Genomic DNA, 17001 nt, shown 5'->3' with positions numbered 1-17001 from the left:
TGAAAAATCAGCCACATATATATACATATAAAGGGCACAAATGCAAAGAATTTCACAGCTCATAATCAGCTTAAAACTGAGAAAATGATAAGAACCAAGGTTTGGTAGACATGGCAGCTTCATCCAAATCTGCTAGAAAACCATAAAATGGAAGATACAACTCCTCCTTCCACTAGCTACAACTCATTTTCTCCTAATTTAAGCAAACAAGAGAAGCCTTGATTCATCCACAAACACACAACACTACAATTTTCTATAATCAACAGGCAGACATGAAAAGGGCTCACAGGAATTTTATTAACTACAAGCCAAGATGAAATTTTATTTGAAAGCAATAGCAACACACCATTTATTAAGTTAAATGGATGACTGCTAAGGCATTAAACACTTGCTACTCCATCTCTCAGATTCAATCAGGAAAAGGTAGCCTGCAAGAATTTTGGAGTTGCGTTATATAAAAATTAACACTATCAGAAATCAAAACCATTATGATAGGTGGAAGAACTTTATTTGCATGGAAATGAGTGTAACAAGCCAACCCTAGCGTGAGAAAGGCACAAGGGCTGTCACAGTCCTGGCGAGGATCACCCCTATCAGAAATCAAAACCATTATGCGTTATATAAAAATTAACACTATCAGAAATCAAAACCATTATGATAGTTGGAAGAACTTTATTTGCATGGAAATGAGTGTAACAAGCCAACCCTAGTGTGAGAAAGGCACAAGAGCTGTCACAGTCCTGGCGAGGATCAACCGAGCCCATACTGCTGATATTGGTCCCCAAAGAATCTGAGGACAGGCCTGGTTCGAGCAAATGCCCTTGTCCTGCTAACAAACTCATCACCTGCCATATAAAAAATGAAGTCAAAATTGAGATCGGGTAACAAGAAGGGACTGCAAATCCGTGAGAGATCTCGTAGTCTCACTTGTTGCTTCAATCGCTGGTTCTCTTCTACTAGTTGCTCCCCCTAAAAATTAACCAAAAATAATATGAAATTGAACAGAGAGTGACCATTGTAATCATTTGTTTACGTTATCAGTTCATGCACATCATATATATGGCTGTGCTTAATGTTTTTGATTCAGGATAAAGTTTTGAAGCTACGAATCTTTGCCAAAAAATGTTCGGAGTAGGGAATGTGACCTTGATCTTGAGAGCATCGATCTCGTTTATAATTTTACCCCCCTGAATCAAATAGAAGTTTAAACATATGTGTTAGGTATTGTACAAAGTTTTCAGCCTATCTACTGAATTAAGGCAAGAAAAGACTGCACAAACCTTTTCTTCCACCAGGCGATGCAAACTTCCTTCGATTATTTTTTCTAATTTCTGTAGTTCTTCCAAGTCCAATCCTTGTAGGTCTTCTCCCCTCATGTGTCTGTCATCAATGGATCATTTTATGTCTCAGCATTGCAAATAGGAATGTTCATCCATGGTATCAACCATTATTAATCGTGTAATTTACCTCAGTTCACGGTTTTTCTTTGCTATTTCTTTGATCAGCATGGCATGCACACCACCATCAAGCTAAAAGGACAAAAGAATATTGCCTTTTGTTAATGCATAAACAATTATCTTATATAATTTAATAAAGTTAGATTCTTGAAACAAAATCATTATCTTCTCCATCTTCAACTTAATTTAAAGTTTTTGAAACAAATTATTTTCAGAAAAATAGGTTTTTAGACATGGTTTTTGGACACATTTGAGATCTAGTTAAAAGTAAAATCCATCCAGTTTTCGAACTTTGTTGAAAACTTTTCTTCAACAAGAGAACTATAATATGAAATACTAAAATGTCTAAAACTAATTACAGGTAAATGAGAAATTGATTTCAAATAACCCTTGGTGGAGTTGACAAAATACTGAAATCGAACTATAAGACTTTGTCCCGCATTGAGAAAATAAAAATTACTCTTCTCTTCTAAGGCCTATATATAGGTGTATACAACCTTTATCCCATATTGAAATGGAAGAAACTCTTCTTCTCTTTGAAGGCCTCTTGCTTGTTTATGAAAAATCAACAAAAAAAAAGTATTCATTCTAAATTATCTTCCTCTACTTTCATCTTTTGTGGTTATTTTAGTTTTCATATTTTTATATAGAGATAAAGAGAGTCACTTTTCTTAAGTTTGCTTAGGTTTAATGTTAAAATCACAGCAACACTAAGTAATATGATTGTAGAATCCTAGAAGAAGATTTGCATCTTATATATGCACCAATTGATAGGAAAAATTATAAGACAAATGGTACAACTCTCGCAACAACCACCGCTTTCTGTTGTATCGTGTAATTAGAGGTTCAATAAGTATGTGACATTTAATTTATTAATGATTGAAGTCTTTAATATCTTTTGTTGGCATGCTAATTTAAATTATATATATAGCTCTTTATGCATGTCTATCTTATTCTTTGAAGTTTGTGACTTGTTATTTGATCTTAAATTTAGATTTAATTATTAATCAGCTTTAGTACCTAAATAAATTTAGTTTTATTTATCTTTGTAAAAATGGATTAAACTTTCTTTGATTATTAAATCCAAGAATCTTAAGACATTTTAAAATTTAATTATTTTATAAAGTAATTTTTTTTTGAGTAATTATTATTACTACTACTACTATATAAAACAAAATAACCCAATATATGACAGATGTTGTTGCATATGTTGGTAATTTTAATCAAATTACCAAAGTTTTTGAAATGTTACTTTCTCACATAAAAAAAGGTAAGAGAAGGAAAAAAAAAGGTTAAAGCAAGACTAGTCAAATGGCCCGAGTAGCTTCTAGTTTTTCAAAATATTACTTTAGTAATATTAAATGTTGTTTTAACAAGCAAAATTCTACCATCATATTTTATGGTGCATGGTTAGAAATCTGAGAACACTGTTTCAGTAAAGAGGATTCCATCATCACCTTGTGTGCATGGTGTAAAACTTGAGAAGTTCAAAGGTGTGAGTTTTAAAATATTGCAACAAAAGATGCTCTTCATTCTCACCATCTTGAAGTTATAAAAGCTATTGATTGAAGACGCATCAAAGCTTTGAGTGATGAATATGATCCTACTATTAAGATAATTATGGATGCACAACAATTTCATGTGTCATCTTGAATAGCTTGGACAATATACTATACAATGCGTATAGTTTAATCAATAGTGCAAAGATACTACGAGAAGCTTTTGATTGAAAATACAAGGCTTAAGATGCCAACATGAAAAAGTTTTGAGTCAACAATATACTAGTTGATGTCTTCACTCTTGGTGGAGTAGTTATGTCTTAGAATTTCTCTAAGCAAATGTTCATCACAAGATCTATGATAAAATCAGAGTTTATTGCTTTTGATAAAACTTGAAAATAAGTTAAGTGGCTCTGGATAAAACAAAAAAAATTATAATTTTCTTCAACAATAACAATAGACATTTAAGTGAAAGAAAAGACATGGAAAAATGATTTTATATATAGAAAATAATTAAAAGAACAAGAAAAACAAGTTATAACAAAACCTAGCCATGCAATTGGTATTTGACTTATCAATCCAACATTAATCAGCAAGAAAAAAAAAACAATTATTGTTTATCCTTTATTCATTTCTTCCATTTATATGAACATCAATCTTTATATCGGTATAAAATCAAAAACTCGATAAGCTCCAATAAAAAAAACTAATTACCTGCTTCTCAAGAGATGGTTGATCGAGCGTGTCGATGTTCTTTGGATGCAGATTGCGCCTTTCAATCACTTGCCCCATGCTTTAAGAACAAAAGGAAGGCCAAGTCATGTCCTGAATTATTGGTGATGAAGAACAGGTAAAAACTAGCTAACAGTAACATTGGTAGAAAATTTAATTGCCAGCCACTAAGATTATTCCAAGAATTATTTCAAAAAAACACCCTCTCTTGTCTAAGTAGAAAGAATTTCTCTTTTCAATGATAAATAGATCATTATCAATAGGAAAGTAACCATCTCCTATAAATAAAATCCCAGATGATGCACAAACCAATGGCGCTAAGCACCCTGGCTTGAAGGAGCCATAATGGTTAGGGCAAGGTGATCATACATATTTAATTTGTTATTCATTATTATTTATTTATTTTGTAAGCATAGAATGAAAAAAAGGCTCACCAAGATCCCATAAAACAACCAGCTTGGTGAGAAAAGAGGAAAAATTTGCTGCTTCTATATATTCCAGCAGAAAACTACAAATCTTGGGAAGAAGGTCTGCCTAGAAACTTGACAAATCCAAAAGGGCAAACAAAGTCCAAACAAAAAATGAAGAACACAGACATATATTGTGTCAAGTCCAACAAAGATTGCATGTAAGCCACGGTAAAACCAGAAATGCAGCAGCAGGAAATGAAGAAGGATACAGAGAGCAAGATTAGCTAGTCTAGGTTAGAAAAAGCAAAGCTGGATAGATAATTGAAAACAGACAAAACGATAACAAATATCAGTAGCAAAATAGCCTGCAAATAAGTTTATCTCTTTTTATATTATATTTTGCTATAAGATTCTAAGAATATATTTTAAATTTTTTAGTTATCCCTTTTAACTTAGAAAAGAACTTCACCGCAGGTTTTATTATGTAACCCTTTTTCATTTTGTTTTAGATTTTTTCTTAAATATTTCTAGGAATTATATTATTGTTAATTGGTATAATTCTTAGAAATGGTTTAGAGCACCTTGTTATGGTAATGATAATTCAGATTTTTACTTTTAAAATACAAGATGTATAAATATGAAGAATGATTTTCTACTTTTATGATCATAATTTCATTCTAATATAATCAATAGTTATATATGAAGAAAAATAGCTTGCAGTTATAAACTATTTTACAAGCGAGAGAAATGAGGATTTTTAAAAAAAATTATTTTGAAAGGTTTTTAAGAATACTAAAAGAAAAAATCAATTAAATGATACTTTTTTAAATAAGTTAAAAGAGTAATATAGATAGCACAATTAAATATAAACTTTCTTAAAATATAAACTATAGAAGTACTTATACATCTTCACAAATTATCACATTTCTAATTGATAATTTATCTTTCTAAACAAAACTTATATAAACTTTTTCTTTGGTTGTTTCATTATTATGTTTTTCAATCAGTAATTACCTACCGAATGGTAGATGGATTCAAGACTTTATGATTAAAAGTTCATTTCTTTTAAAAAGAATAAAAAAAATAGGTTATAATATTTGTCACTTGTTATTTACTAGATTTTTTTTATTCAAATGAAAAGGATACTTGTGAGTTTTTTTTATATATATATAATATCGTCGATTTTATTAAAAATATGGCTATTTAGACAATAGCAATAAAAATAAGACGAGGAAACTTGCATTGAGATATGAAAAAGAAAACAAACAAAACAAATCAAAACATTTGTAAATCCTATGCTGGTTTGTCCAAAATTTAATATCATCTGTACTGATTAGAAAATTAGATCTTAAATATACAATCAGGTGATTATAGGACTTCAGCCAGTAAAGTAATTATAAGTAAAAAAATACTTTCAATACGTTCACATTTAAGGAAGGCAATTTAATCACTCTTTTATTTATCCAAATGAAGAAGAGTATGAAACTTTTATTTTCATGAAAGTAGAAGAGAAGACAGATAAAAATAGCCGACTAGTCATTATAGTACGTGCAATTTTTTCTCAAAATTTTCTTGATCAACTTTGTCTAATATATGCAAAACATTTTATTTTTTTATGACATGTATACTTTACTCAATGAAAACTAATTATAAAAATAATAATATGGAGCTTCAATAAAAGTCCACCTTCAACCTTCATTGCAAGCTATCCAACATTCTCTGGGAAAGTAAATTGTTTTCTTTTATATATATATATATATATATATATATAATGGACACAATTCTAGACATGATTTACATATGGATGACCACTCCCAATAGTAAAACCACGAAAAAAAGCTCACCAACTCGAGATTCTTAGTCAATCGCACACTTACATATGAATTGAGAAATACAAGAGGTAAGATTCGAACTAGGAATGTCTTCTCTCCCTAATTGATTGATTATTGACCACTTGACTATTGCTAGCTAAGCTACTAGTTTCACTAGTAGTTTCATTTCTCTTAATGTAATTTATTTCTATTCATGCATGAAAAGAAAGAAATTTTATATCATCTTGCAAAAGAATGATCTTTCCATATGTCAATGGACTAACAAAGTAATTATGTATGTTGTGTTTTTTTCTTTCTATCATAGTAGGAGCTCGAATCTCTTGATTTCTTTTTTTTTTTCTCAGTTCATGAAATTGTGTTTATCCTCCTTCCTAATTAATGTTGGCCAATTTAAGGAGTGTGTTTCTACATATCTTGCGATCCTTGCCCCCCCCCCACCTTTTTTGGTTAGGTTTTAGTACTTGTAATTAAAATTCCTTAGGTGTTCTTAAGGTGTTTTATTTTCTCTTCTATTATTGTTTCTTCCCTACCTGCTACCTTTATGGATCTTGCTTTGTGTTGTTTTCTACAAGTTGGTTAATTTCCTGCCGTCTTGGCATGAAGCCTTGGCTTAAAAAGGGGAAAAAAAAAACATGCTTTAAATGTTTTACACCACTTGTTTCCTTTAGGTAGGTAGAAAATGTTTTTCTTTTCCATTGTTTAGGTTAAATTTTGTGAAACATGCATGAGAGTAGTCTTTAACTCTAAAGACCTTACCACTGAAATGTTTTCTTTTTTATAGAAAACACTAAAATGTTTATTAAATAAGCTCTAGTTCATTTTTTTTTTTTGGTGTTGCTCGGCACTATATATATCGTAGGCATTATGCAAGAAGTTAGAGAATTTTTAAAAATGATTTACAAACAAATGTTTTATATTAAAATCTCATAGAAACTAATATATGTTAAATGGTGAGTGATAAAATATATGGTCCACGAAAGATAGATAAATTATTGATCCTTTATAAGAAAAAAATATCTATCAATATATATATGAGAATTTTATATAAAAAGTTTGTTTGTGCATTACTCTTTCTAAAGTATATATCGCAACTTTTTAATTTAATTAGGAGCAGCACTTCACTCATTAATAACGTTAATTATGAAATAGTGAGCAGGATTAGAAGCATTGGCAAGTGTCACCTCAACGAAATTCTTTCCTCTCCTCGAAAGATCCTTCAAATTAAAGCATTGGACACAGCTATTTTCTATATTTTTTCAATAGCAACAAAGTCAAAAGGGAAAGAAAAGGAAGTGCTTTAATTTTAACTCCAAAACAAAAGGGAAATTGGTGTTAAAACTATTGAATTAAACAATATTATAGGAAAAAAAAACGAGAAATGGCACCAATGGTTGAACTTGTAATTGAAACCAATGGTCTACTGGTTCCAATTGAAGCTGAAAAGGAACAAGGACCTCAGCTTACCCCATGTTCGGACATGTACAAAGTAATATATGTATAATATATATGATTTCAAATGAAATGTAGTTGGAGAAATGTCAAACTTGAAATTGCCAAGTGACTAATTTTCGATGACTTGAAAGTTTAGCGAGAAAGTGACACTTATCTAGCCTAATTAAGATCCATCATACAGTTTTTCCTGTAATCAGAGCATAATCTCATTACCTGTGAAATCGCAATCAGTGGTTAAGAGTGAGTAGGATTAAAGTTAGGTTCCCGCAGCCCAATGAGGAGGTGAAAGGAAAAGGAGATGAAAAGGCAGTGTTTGTGGCTGATGTTAAGAACCTCACCTCTCCCCTATCATATTGAAGTTATAAAAGCAAGCAAGTCAAGAGAAAAAAGAAGAAGAAGAAGCGACGGCTCCTCAATATCCAATACCAGTTTGATTATTATCTACTAATAATCAAATTCTCATTTTGCCGTATTATCAATCTGTGCTTTAACAATGGTATCATTCATATGGATTTGTCTTTTGTTGATGGAATTAACAATGAAGGAAGTGAAACAGACATAATTATAAAGATAAATGAGGAAAAGGTATCAACAAATGTAAGAAAATTTGGAAGCCTCGTACAGAGACAGAAAGTTTGGAGGTGTGCTTGACAAGGTTAAATCTTATGCTTGCAGCACTGGAGGCTGGTCGTATATATAGAAAGAAAAAAACTAGAGGAAGAGTACTGGATATTGATGCTAAGAGAAATTGAAAAGGCTCGCGTATGATGTAAACCTGCTCCAACAAACCCATTTACCATATCTGTCATTAAACATTTACAATCATGTAGTAGAAAGAAATTGATCCTCGATATTGATAAATATTTCACACTAATAGATAGATATATATATATATATATATATATATAATATGGGACATTATTGTTTTTGTAGTTCATCATATATTAGACATTGAAGTTATGTGTTGAGTCATCCAATAACAATTTTAGAGGTAATAAGTACCTATTAGTGTTTTGCAAATCCACCCCCATGATAAGATTTTGATCATCTTCCCTACAAATCTTTCATGTAATGGAGTTTGTATATGTTACCCTAGCACAAGATATCTTTTATCTCCAAAGTTTTTTCTTTTTTAAAAAAAACACACGAGTTCTGGTTTCTATAACTATTGATATACTGAAAGATTAATTACAATTAATGAGTACAAATCAGGCTATTATATCAATAGAGTACTCAACAAAGACAGTGAAGAGACTTTTTTTTTCCACATAAAAACTATATATATGCTGCAAGTCACTTCAGACTGCAGCACTATTTGCTCATACATCATTATACGATATGAGTAGTTGTAATCAATCTCTTTATCAAAGAATACATATAGGTGGTACTATATTAGCTTAGGGGTGTTGAAGTTTCAGGATTTTCCCTTTAATTTTCTGGAAAAAGAAGGCCTGATCTGATTCAGTCGTCTATGCCCTATATTTTATGAGCACGTCCTTAGAGTAAGTTGTGGTTTCTGGGTGCCTAGAGGATAGCAAGAGCAACTTAATGACACGAGGGAAGTCGTTTTTTTGTTAAGAAGGAAACATAGTAACTATACATATATATAAAACAATTAAGACATTAAACCATAAATTAATCAAGTTTCATACAAAGGTGGCATTAAGAGGAGCCATAAGTGGACGTGTCAATAATCCTTGAAAAGGATTTGAACTTGCAATAAGTGGCTGCTACTGACATCAAAACATTCATATCATCAGTGCCAATCTCTCCTTTTCCCTCGAGAAATATTATTTCGCTCACAGATATCAAAAGATTCTATTGTACATCCATTTCAGCCATTCTCTTCTTTTTTCAATTTTGTTGGGTTCAGAAGAAACCGTAGTTAATGAATCCTAGGTTGATCAATGAGATCACAGATGACATAATAAAGAAGGAAAAATAATAAGAAAATGAAAAGGAGAAGAACCTTGAGTTTGAGTACTCAAAAAGCTTTCCAGTTGCAGAAAACACCATGAGAGCAATCTCAGCATCACATAGAGTTGAGAGCTCGTAAGCTTTCTTGAAAAGCCCTCTTCTCCTCTTTGAGAAAGTAACTTGCCTTGCAGCTGTGTTGTCTATCTTCTTGATCTGGATTTTCTTTCGAGTCATCTCCACCAGGTAAAAACACTTCAACTCACCCTTCATGCAAAATCAACCAAGATAAGTCATCACATATATAATGATCAAAATAGAATCCCTAAGAGAGGGAGAGAGACCGAGCACAAAAACCACAGACCCTTTGTTACATGTTCTTTAATAGAGGACAATATCAATGTTCACGGACAGAAAAATCAATACCCTTTACATAAAATGAGAAAAAAGCATGCATCCTGCATACTTAAGAAGTATATTTACAGGGAAATAAAATGTTTTCTGACTAGCATATACGCACACATGTCTTACATATTTTCAAAGACTTGAACAGAAAAAGCAGGAGAAGAAAGAGTGATGAATTTGACGAAATAAGGAAATCTGGATCACTTCCTTACCCAAAGAAGTCCTTTCATAAGGAAGAATATCAATTGAAGATCTGGAGTTACATATTGCAAGAAATCAAGGAGGGATCTTTGGTCACAGAAAATCAACCCACAGGAAAGAGAAAGAGAGAGAGATTAAGGTGTAATTATAACACAGAGAGGAAAATTAATTGAAGAAAGCAAGTGTCTACTGACTGCTTCAAATCATGAAAAAATTATCTTGCTTCAATAAAAGTGGAAACAAATTATAAAAAAAAAAAATGAAGAAAAAATCAGGTACAACAGTGAGAGAATATTTCTGTAAATAGAAATGTATAGAATCCCCCTCTGTGATAAAGTTAGGGAAAGAAAATTAGATAAAAAAATAATAATAGAGCCGCAAAGAGCAAACTTTTGCCAAATCAAGCCAAGAATCTTGAACTGAGTACAAAAGACGACGACGACGACAACAATAATAAACAGCACATAATCTAAAGCAACCCTAGCTTAAAATTTAAAACATAAAAAGGTTATTTTATAAGAATCAAGGTGGTGAAGTAGAGCAACCTACCAATAATTCAAGCTGTCATTGAGCTTCGCAAGAAGGGTGTGTGGACTTGCAAGGATTGGTCAGAAGTTCTTTGTTTCAGTTCTTCTTAACTATTTCTATCCTGTCTTTTTCCGGAACTGTACACCACAGAAAATCAATGTCAACTCCCGACAACAATGGTGTCTACAGCAAGATTAGAGATTTTTCCACGATGTTGAATGTTGTAGTAATTATTTTTTTAATATATTTTTTTATTTAAAAATATATTAAAATATTTTTTTATTTTTTAAAAATTATTTTTAATAGTAATATATTAAAACGATTTAAAAATATAAAAAATATTTTAAAACAAATAAAAAATTTATTTTTTAAAATAAAAAATAAATAAATATTTAATTATTAAAAAAGATAATAGAAATTGATCGAGTTTGTTGTGCAACTAATATTTTATAATTTTTTGAATTAAAATTAATATTTTTTTTTTTTATTATTGTAATGAATTGATATAAAAATTATTTTTATATAACAAAACATTAATTATATATTTTTTAATTAAAAAATATTTTAAAAAATAACAATTATAGCACTTTTTTATATTCTATTAACCTAGTTTGCAGGAAAATGAAACATTCATTCTATAGCCAAAGCAAGAAGTCACCGTGTGCAATTTTCTCCAATTTATTAATTTTTTCTTCTCTTAAAAAATAATCTTCGGAGATATTGCCTATAACATAAAAGGCGTGATTTTTATTGTTTATCCTTTATCGTAAATTATAATAATGAGATTTTAAAAAAATTAATTTAATTTTTAAATTTTTTATTTATATAATTAAGCCCTTTAAAACCCAAATTAAACCCAATTGCATATTTTTATAGGAGTAAGGGTTGAATTAAAAAATAAAGCACTAAAGTGAAAAAACATGAATAACATAGGTGATGACTTTAAAATTTATTTTAAAATTTCATTTTTATCCCTTATTTTTTTTAGCTATTAAGTGACCGATCTCTATAATTTTAAAAACATATATTTCGATATCAAATTTTATTTTTTTTTCTTTTTAGTCATTTTTTTTTGTGGAGAAAAGAAAAAAATAGCTAGATTCTAGCTTAAAAAGAAAATGATATTATTGGGGAAGATTTATGCTACAAAACAGTCTATTTTTTATGTCAAAATATTTCATATAATGAGGAGGATTAAGATCATGCTTCTTTTTTTTTTTTTTACCTTAAAAACACTTATAAAAACATGTCCAAGCTCGAAAAGTTTTTTAGTTTTGAGATGATTTCGGTTTTTTTTGGTGATTTTTTTGCTTTTTTTTAAGGCCATTGATTGGTTTAACAAGATTTATAGGGTGTTTTCTAGTTGTTTTTTTGGTCAAAATAGGTTAAAAAGGAATTTTTAGGTGAAAAACCTCATTTTTTTGGTCATATTAGCGGCCGGATTTTGAGTTTAATAAATGACATGTTATTTTTGTTTTTACAAAGAATGGGCAACCCCATTCACTTTAGAAAGAAAGAAAAACAAAGCCTATGCATGGGGCCTTTCTTCGTGGGTCTGGCTTATGAGGCCCATGGCGCATGTCCTTATTTTTTTATTTTTTATTTTTTTAAAAAATTACTATTTTTTTATATGTATTTTTCAAAATATTTTTTGCATTTGAGTTTTAATTAATACACACCTGTGATTTGTTTTTGGTTTATTTAGCTTTTAAAATAATAATAATTTTTTAATTATATACAATGTGTCAAATATTTAATTTTTTACAAGGTTAGTGTAATTTATCTATAATTTGTTTTATATTTTATATAGATTAAACTTATTTTTAAAAATTAAATATTTGACAAAAATTTTAATAAGTGCAGCCTTGAACAATAAAATTTTTAATATGCTTGCTGGAAAAAGAAAGATTCTTTTTATAGCCAAGCAAGAAGTCACAGTCTGCAATTTTCTCAAAATGGTTATTATTATTGGAAAAAGAATGTAGGGAAATATATTTAGTAGTTGTTGTATTTATTTTTTTATTTTTTATTTATTTTCATTTGAGTAAGGTAATAAGGTTGTTGTCGAGCTATAAAAGGTCAGATTCAATTTAAGGGGGGACCTTTTTCTTATTTTTTTATTGTTTTAACGTCAAAGTTTATTTTATACGGTGAGATTTGCTTTCCGTACAGATAGCCATGCTGCCGTCTAGTGGTTGTACCCTCGTACCAATGCTGTCTCTCCAGCTTATCTCTACAGACAGGTTAGTACAAGGTAATGGAGACCAGAGCTAAAAGTAGTGGAACACGTCATCTTCTCTTTTTAAAAAATATACTGTTAAAAAAAAAAACAAAATACTCCACAGCTACAAATATAGATAAAGAGAAGACATTAAAACTGGTGGGCTCTCATGGTAATAAAGTAAACCCCACGCATTCACAAGCCCATTGAACATTGTTTGTGAGGTAGTAATGATTAATTTTTAAAATATTTTTTATTTAAAAATATATTAATATATATTTTTTTTATTTTTTTATTTTTAATATCAGCATATTAAAATAATTTAAATACACCAAAAATATTAATTTTTTTTTTTTTTAAAAATATTTTTAAAACTAAAAAAATAAACAGGTTATAAGAATATTCAACACCATATAAATATTCTTGATTCATTTTGTTTTTTTTTTTTAAAAAATTATTTATTTATTTAGAGTAATTTAATTTTTTAAAAAGGTTTATTAGTCATTTTAGAATTGAAGTAATTAGAGACAACTTGGTTTTTCAATTTCTTTGCACCATATAATTATTTAATTTATTTTTAAAGTAAAAACTTATTTAACTTGAATTAATTTTTTTTATATATTTTATTTTTTTATAGCACAGTAAAATGATCGTGCTACACTTGAAAAATATTGATGGCACATGCCTGAAATGCACCAGCAAGCAAGTTTTTCCTATTGTGTTTAAGTGGCACATGTGGCATCTTACTACAATATAAAAAAAAAAAAAAACATCATTTCTTGGTGTCTTTTGATTCATCACGATGGGAACTACCTCCCTGAATGGCACGTGTGGTGTGATTTCCACTTATTTGGTATTGATTAGCTTTTTTTTTATTTTTGTTATTTTTATTTATTTTTTCTCTCCTTTTCAATTTCTATGCCTGACCTTTCAAAATTTCACTATAGCTCTTTCATTTATTTTCTTTTTGGATTTGATCTATATTCTTTCAATTGATGTTGTTTTATTTTAATTATTTTATAGATTTAAATTATATTTTTAATTTAAGCATCCTTTATTTTATTTTAATTTTTTATGATTTGATCATCATTTTTATTTATTTATTTCAATTGATATATTTTTTATTGGAATTATTTTATTTAATTATAATTTGTTTTTAATTTCATCCTCTTTTAATTTTTCAATCTGTCAGTTCTGATCTTCAATTTTTTTATTATTGTTTATTTTATTTGAGATCATTTTTAATGTAACTTATATGCAAAACGTGTTTCTAATATTAAATAAAAGACAATTTATTTTTTTTATATATGTTTTTGCATTAAAATGATTAGGGTTTAACGTGATAAGTCTTTTTTGGTAAGAGTGAAGCTTACTAGATTCTAGTACAAAGAGAAAAAGTTGTTAGTGACGATTTTAGTTACCAAAACAATTGATTTTTTTTTTATCAAATGATTCCATATAATAAAAGTTCAAATTATGTGTTTTGTTTTTAACCTTGAAAGTGCCAAATAAATAAAAACAGATCCAAACTTGTGAAGATTTTTGCTTTTGAATTGATTTTAGGTTTCAAGGTGGTTTTAAATTTGTGTTTTTTTGAGTTTATGGATTGATTTAACAAGATTCCAAGAGTTTTTTCTTCGTGTTTTTGGGTTAAAAATAAGTTTTTTAATAAAATAATAAAAACCTTATTTTTCCAGTTACCATAACAACTAAATTTTAAAAAATTTAGAAAATTCTAAACGAATGCGTCATTAATTGAGACAAACAACATGTCTAAATATATATAGTTTTTTTATCAAAATTTTCTTGATTAACTTTGTTTAACATATGTGAAATATCTTTTTTTTTGTCCTGTAAACTTAATGAATAATATGAAGCTTCTTTATATACATGATTGAAAATTATCTTTGATTATTAGTAGACATTATATGAAAATAACTTTTTGTAGAGAATTTCTGAAAAGGATACAAACAAATATTTCGTAGTAAAATTTCATATAAACAAATAACTTTTTAAAATATCCCACCTTTTCAATTTAATCAGGAGGGGCCAGCACTTCGATCATTTATAACATTTTGATATACCGAGTAGGAATTTGTAGAATTGACAAGTGTCCCAATAATTGATTTCAATGACTCTTGCTATCATATTTTTTATTTTAAAATATATTAAAATAATATATATTTTTTATTTTTTAAAATATATTTTTAACATTAAAACAATTTAAAACTATAAAACAAAATTAATTTTTTAAAAAATATTCAATAAAAAAAAACTTCTCAAACACAAAATTAAATAAGCAATCCAAGCTTAACACCTATTTTCTGATACTTCACCAGTAGTATAACAAAGGCAAAAGGCGACTAAGCATGCAGCTACGTACGATGTACATATTAGTTTCCCATTGAAGCTGAAAAGAAACAAGAACCTCAGCGTAACCTATGTTTTGACATGCAAGATGATATATTGTAGTAAGTAATAAAAGGATTTGATTTCAAATAAAACATTGTTGAAGAAATGTCAAACTTAAGATTTGAAGCTGAGAGATTAATTCTCAATTAATGACAATTATCCAGCCTTTTTAAGATTCTTCCTGCAATTTTTCCAAAAATTAGAACATAATCTTACCTGTTAAATCGCAATTAATGGCTAGGAGTTAGTAGGATTAAAGTTAGTTTCCTGCAACCCAAGAACCCAGTATTAACGATAGGAAAAGGAGAAGACGAGGCAGTTGAAGGCTGATGTGTTAAGAACCTCACTTCTCCCCTATCAAGTAATGAATCCAATACTGAAAAAGCCAGCAAGCCAAGAGGAAGAGGAGGAGGAGGAAGAAGAAGTGCAAGCATGCGACCGCTCCACAATCCAATACCAGTTCGATTAATACCTACTAATAATCAAATTATATATATATATATATATATACATATATCTACTAATAATCAAATTTCATTTTGTCATATTGTCAATCTGTGCTTTAAAAATGGTATCATTCATAGGGAAAATGAATAAATGCAATTGAACAAGAAGGGATTGGTTTTTTATTGAAGAAAATTCTCATTCCCATTCCTCATAACCAGAGGGCTGGGGAGGTATAGGATCACATCAAGACCCAAAATTAAAATCCAAATTAACATGGAAGGAAGTGAAGCATTTAGTTTTGAAACTAAAATGACATTAGCTTTAGGGGTGTTGAAGATTCAGAACTTTCTCTTGAATTTTCTGAAAAATGAAGGCCTTACCTTATTCAGTCGTCCATGCCCTGTATTTTATGGGCACATCCTTGTAGTAAGTTGTGGTTTCTGGGTGCACAGAGGATAGCAAAAACAACTTCCATAATATCAGTGGCTTTGGTCTCTAATGGCAGAATAAATACAGGTCGTTTTGTTTTAGAAGGAAACATAGTAACTATATGTATATATAAAACTATGAAGGCATTATACCATAAATTAAGAGGATCCCATAAGTGGATGTGTCAACAGACCTGGAAAAAGGATCTGAACCTTCCAATAACTGGCAGCAACTGACATCAAAACCTTCATGTCATCAGTGCCAATTTCTCCCTAAGCTCCTCTCTCCTTTTCCCTCGAAAAATATTACTTTGCTCACACATATCAAAAGATTCTATTGTACATCCATTTTATTCATTCTCTTCTTTATCAATTTTGTTGGTTCAAAGGAAACCATAGACAATGAATGCTAGGATGATCAACGGGATTACAGATGACATAATAAAGTAGGAAATAATAAGAAAATGAAAGAGAGAAGAACCTTGAGTTTGAGAACTCAAAAAGCTTGCCATTGCAGAAAACACCATGAGAGCAATCTCAGCATCACATAGGTCTGAGAGCTCATAAGCTTTCTTGAAAACCTCCTCTCCTCTTTGAGGGAGTAACTTGCCTTGCAGCTGTGTTGTATATCTTCTTGATCTGGATTTTCTCTCGAGTTATCTTCACCAAGTAAAAAAACTTCAACTCACCGTTCATGCAAATCATCCAAGATAATTCATCACCTACTGCTCAAAATAGAATCCCTAAGAGTGAGAGAGACCGAGTACAAACACCATACGCCTGTGTTATATGCTCATTATTAGAGGACAATACCGGTGTTTACAGACAAAAAAATCAGTACCCTTTTCAAAAAATATGAGAAAAAGCATGCATCATACTACATCAACAAGTATATTTACAAGGAAATCAATTTTTTTTTTTACTGACATATATGCACACATGTATTACATATTTTCAAAGACATGAACAGAAAAAGGAGGAGAAGAAAGAGTGATGAATTTGACAAAATAAAAAATCAGGATCACTTACCCAAAGAAGTCCTTCCATTAGGAAAAAAATCAAC

General features: G+C 29.5%; 1 protein-coding gene across 3 annotated transcripts; it reads right to left on the bottom strand.

Annotated features, from left to right (window-relative positions):
- Nucleotides 1–41: 41 nt before the first annotated feature.
- Nucleotides 42–10621, bottom strand: LOC118040326 (MADS-box protein AGL24). Of its 3 annotated transcripts, none has more exons than XM_073410438.1 (10): nt 10452–10621; nt 9352–9563; nt 3671–3749; nt 1468–1529; nt 1281–1380; nt 1146–1187; nt 928–969; nt 706–845; nt 540–590; nt 42–428 (listed from the first exon to the last, which is right to left on the bottom strand). In XM_073410438.1, the coding sequence occupies exons 2-10, from the start codon at nt 9531–9533 to the stop codon at nt 410–412; spliced, it is 717 nt and encodes a 238-aa protein (XP_073266539.1). In that variant the 5' UTR covers nt 9534–9563; nt 10452–10621; the 3' UTR covers nt 42–409. The 3 variants fall into 3 exon arrangements, with proteins under 3 accessions (XP_073266539.1, XP_034903118.1, XP_034903119.1); XM_035047227.2 differs by lacking the exon at nt 10452–10621 and adding an exon at nt 9914–10370; XM_035047228.2 differs by lacking the exons at nt 540–590; nt 10452–10621 and adding an exon at nt 9914–10372.
- Nucleotides 10622–17001: the final 6380 nt, after the last annotated feature.

The sequence above is a fragment of the Populus alba genome, chromosome 7, assembly GCF_005239225.2.
Source record: "Populus alba chromosome 7, ASM523922v2, whole genome shotgun sequence".
Lineage (NCBI taxonomy): Eukaryota > Viridiplantae > Streptophyta > Magnoliopsida > Malpighiales > Salicaceae > Populus > Populus alba.
The sequence above is the reverse complement of the archived record's forward strand: the minus strand, read 5'-3'. Positions and strand labels throughout refer to the sequence as shown.

Excerpts from the sequence above, each read along its gene's own strand:
- LOC118040326 (XM_035047227.2), bottom strand. Across the intron at positions 3,750-9,351 it reads TTTGAGTACTCAAACTCAAG|CATGGGGCAAGTGATTGAAA; the intron begins GTTCTTCTCCTT and ends TTGTTCTTAAAG. Across the intron at positions 591-705 it reads TGTGCCTTTCTCACACTAGG|GGGTGATCCTCGCCAGGACT; the intron begins GTTGGCTTGTTA and ends GATTTCTGATAG.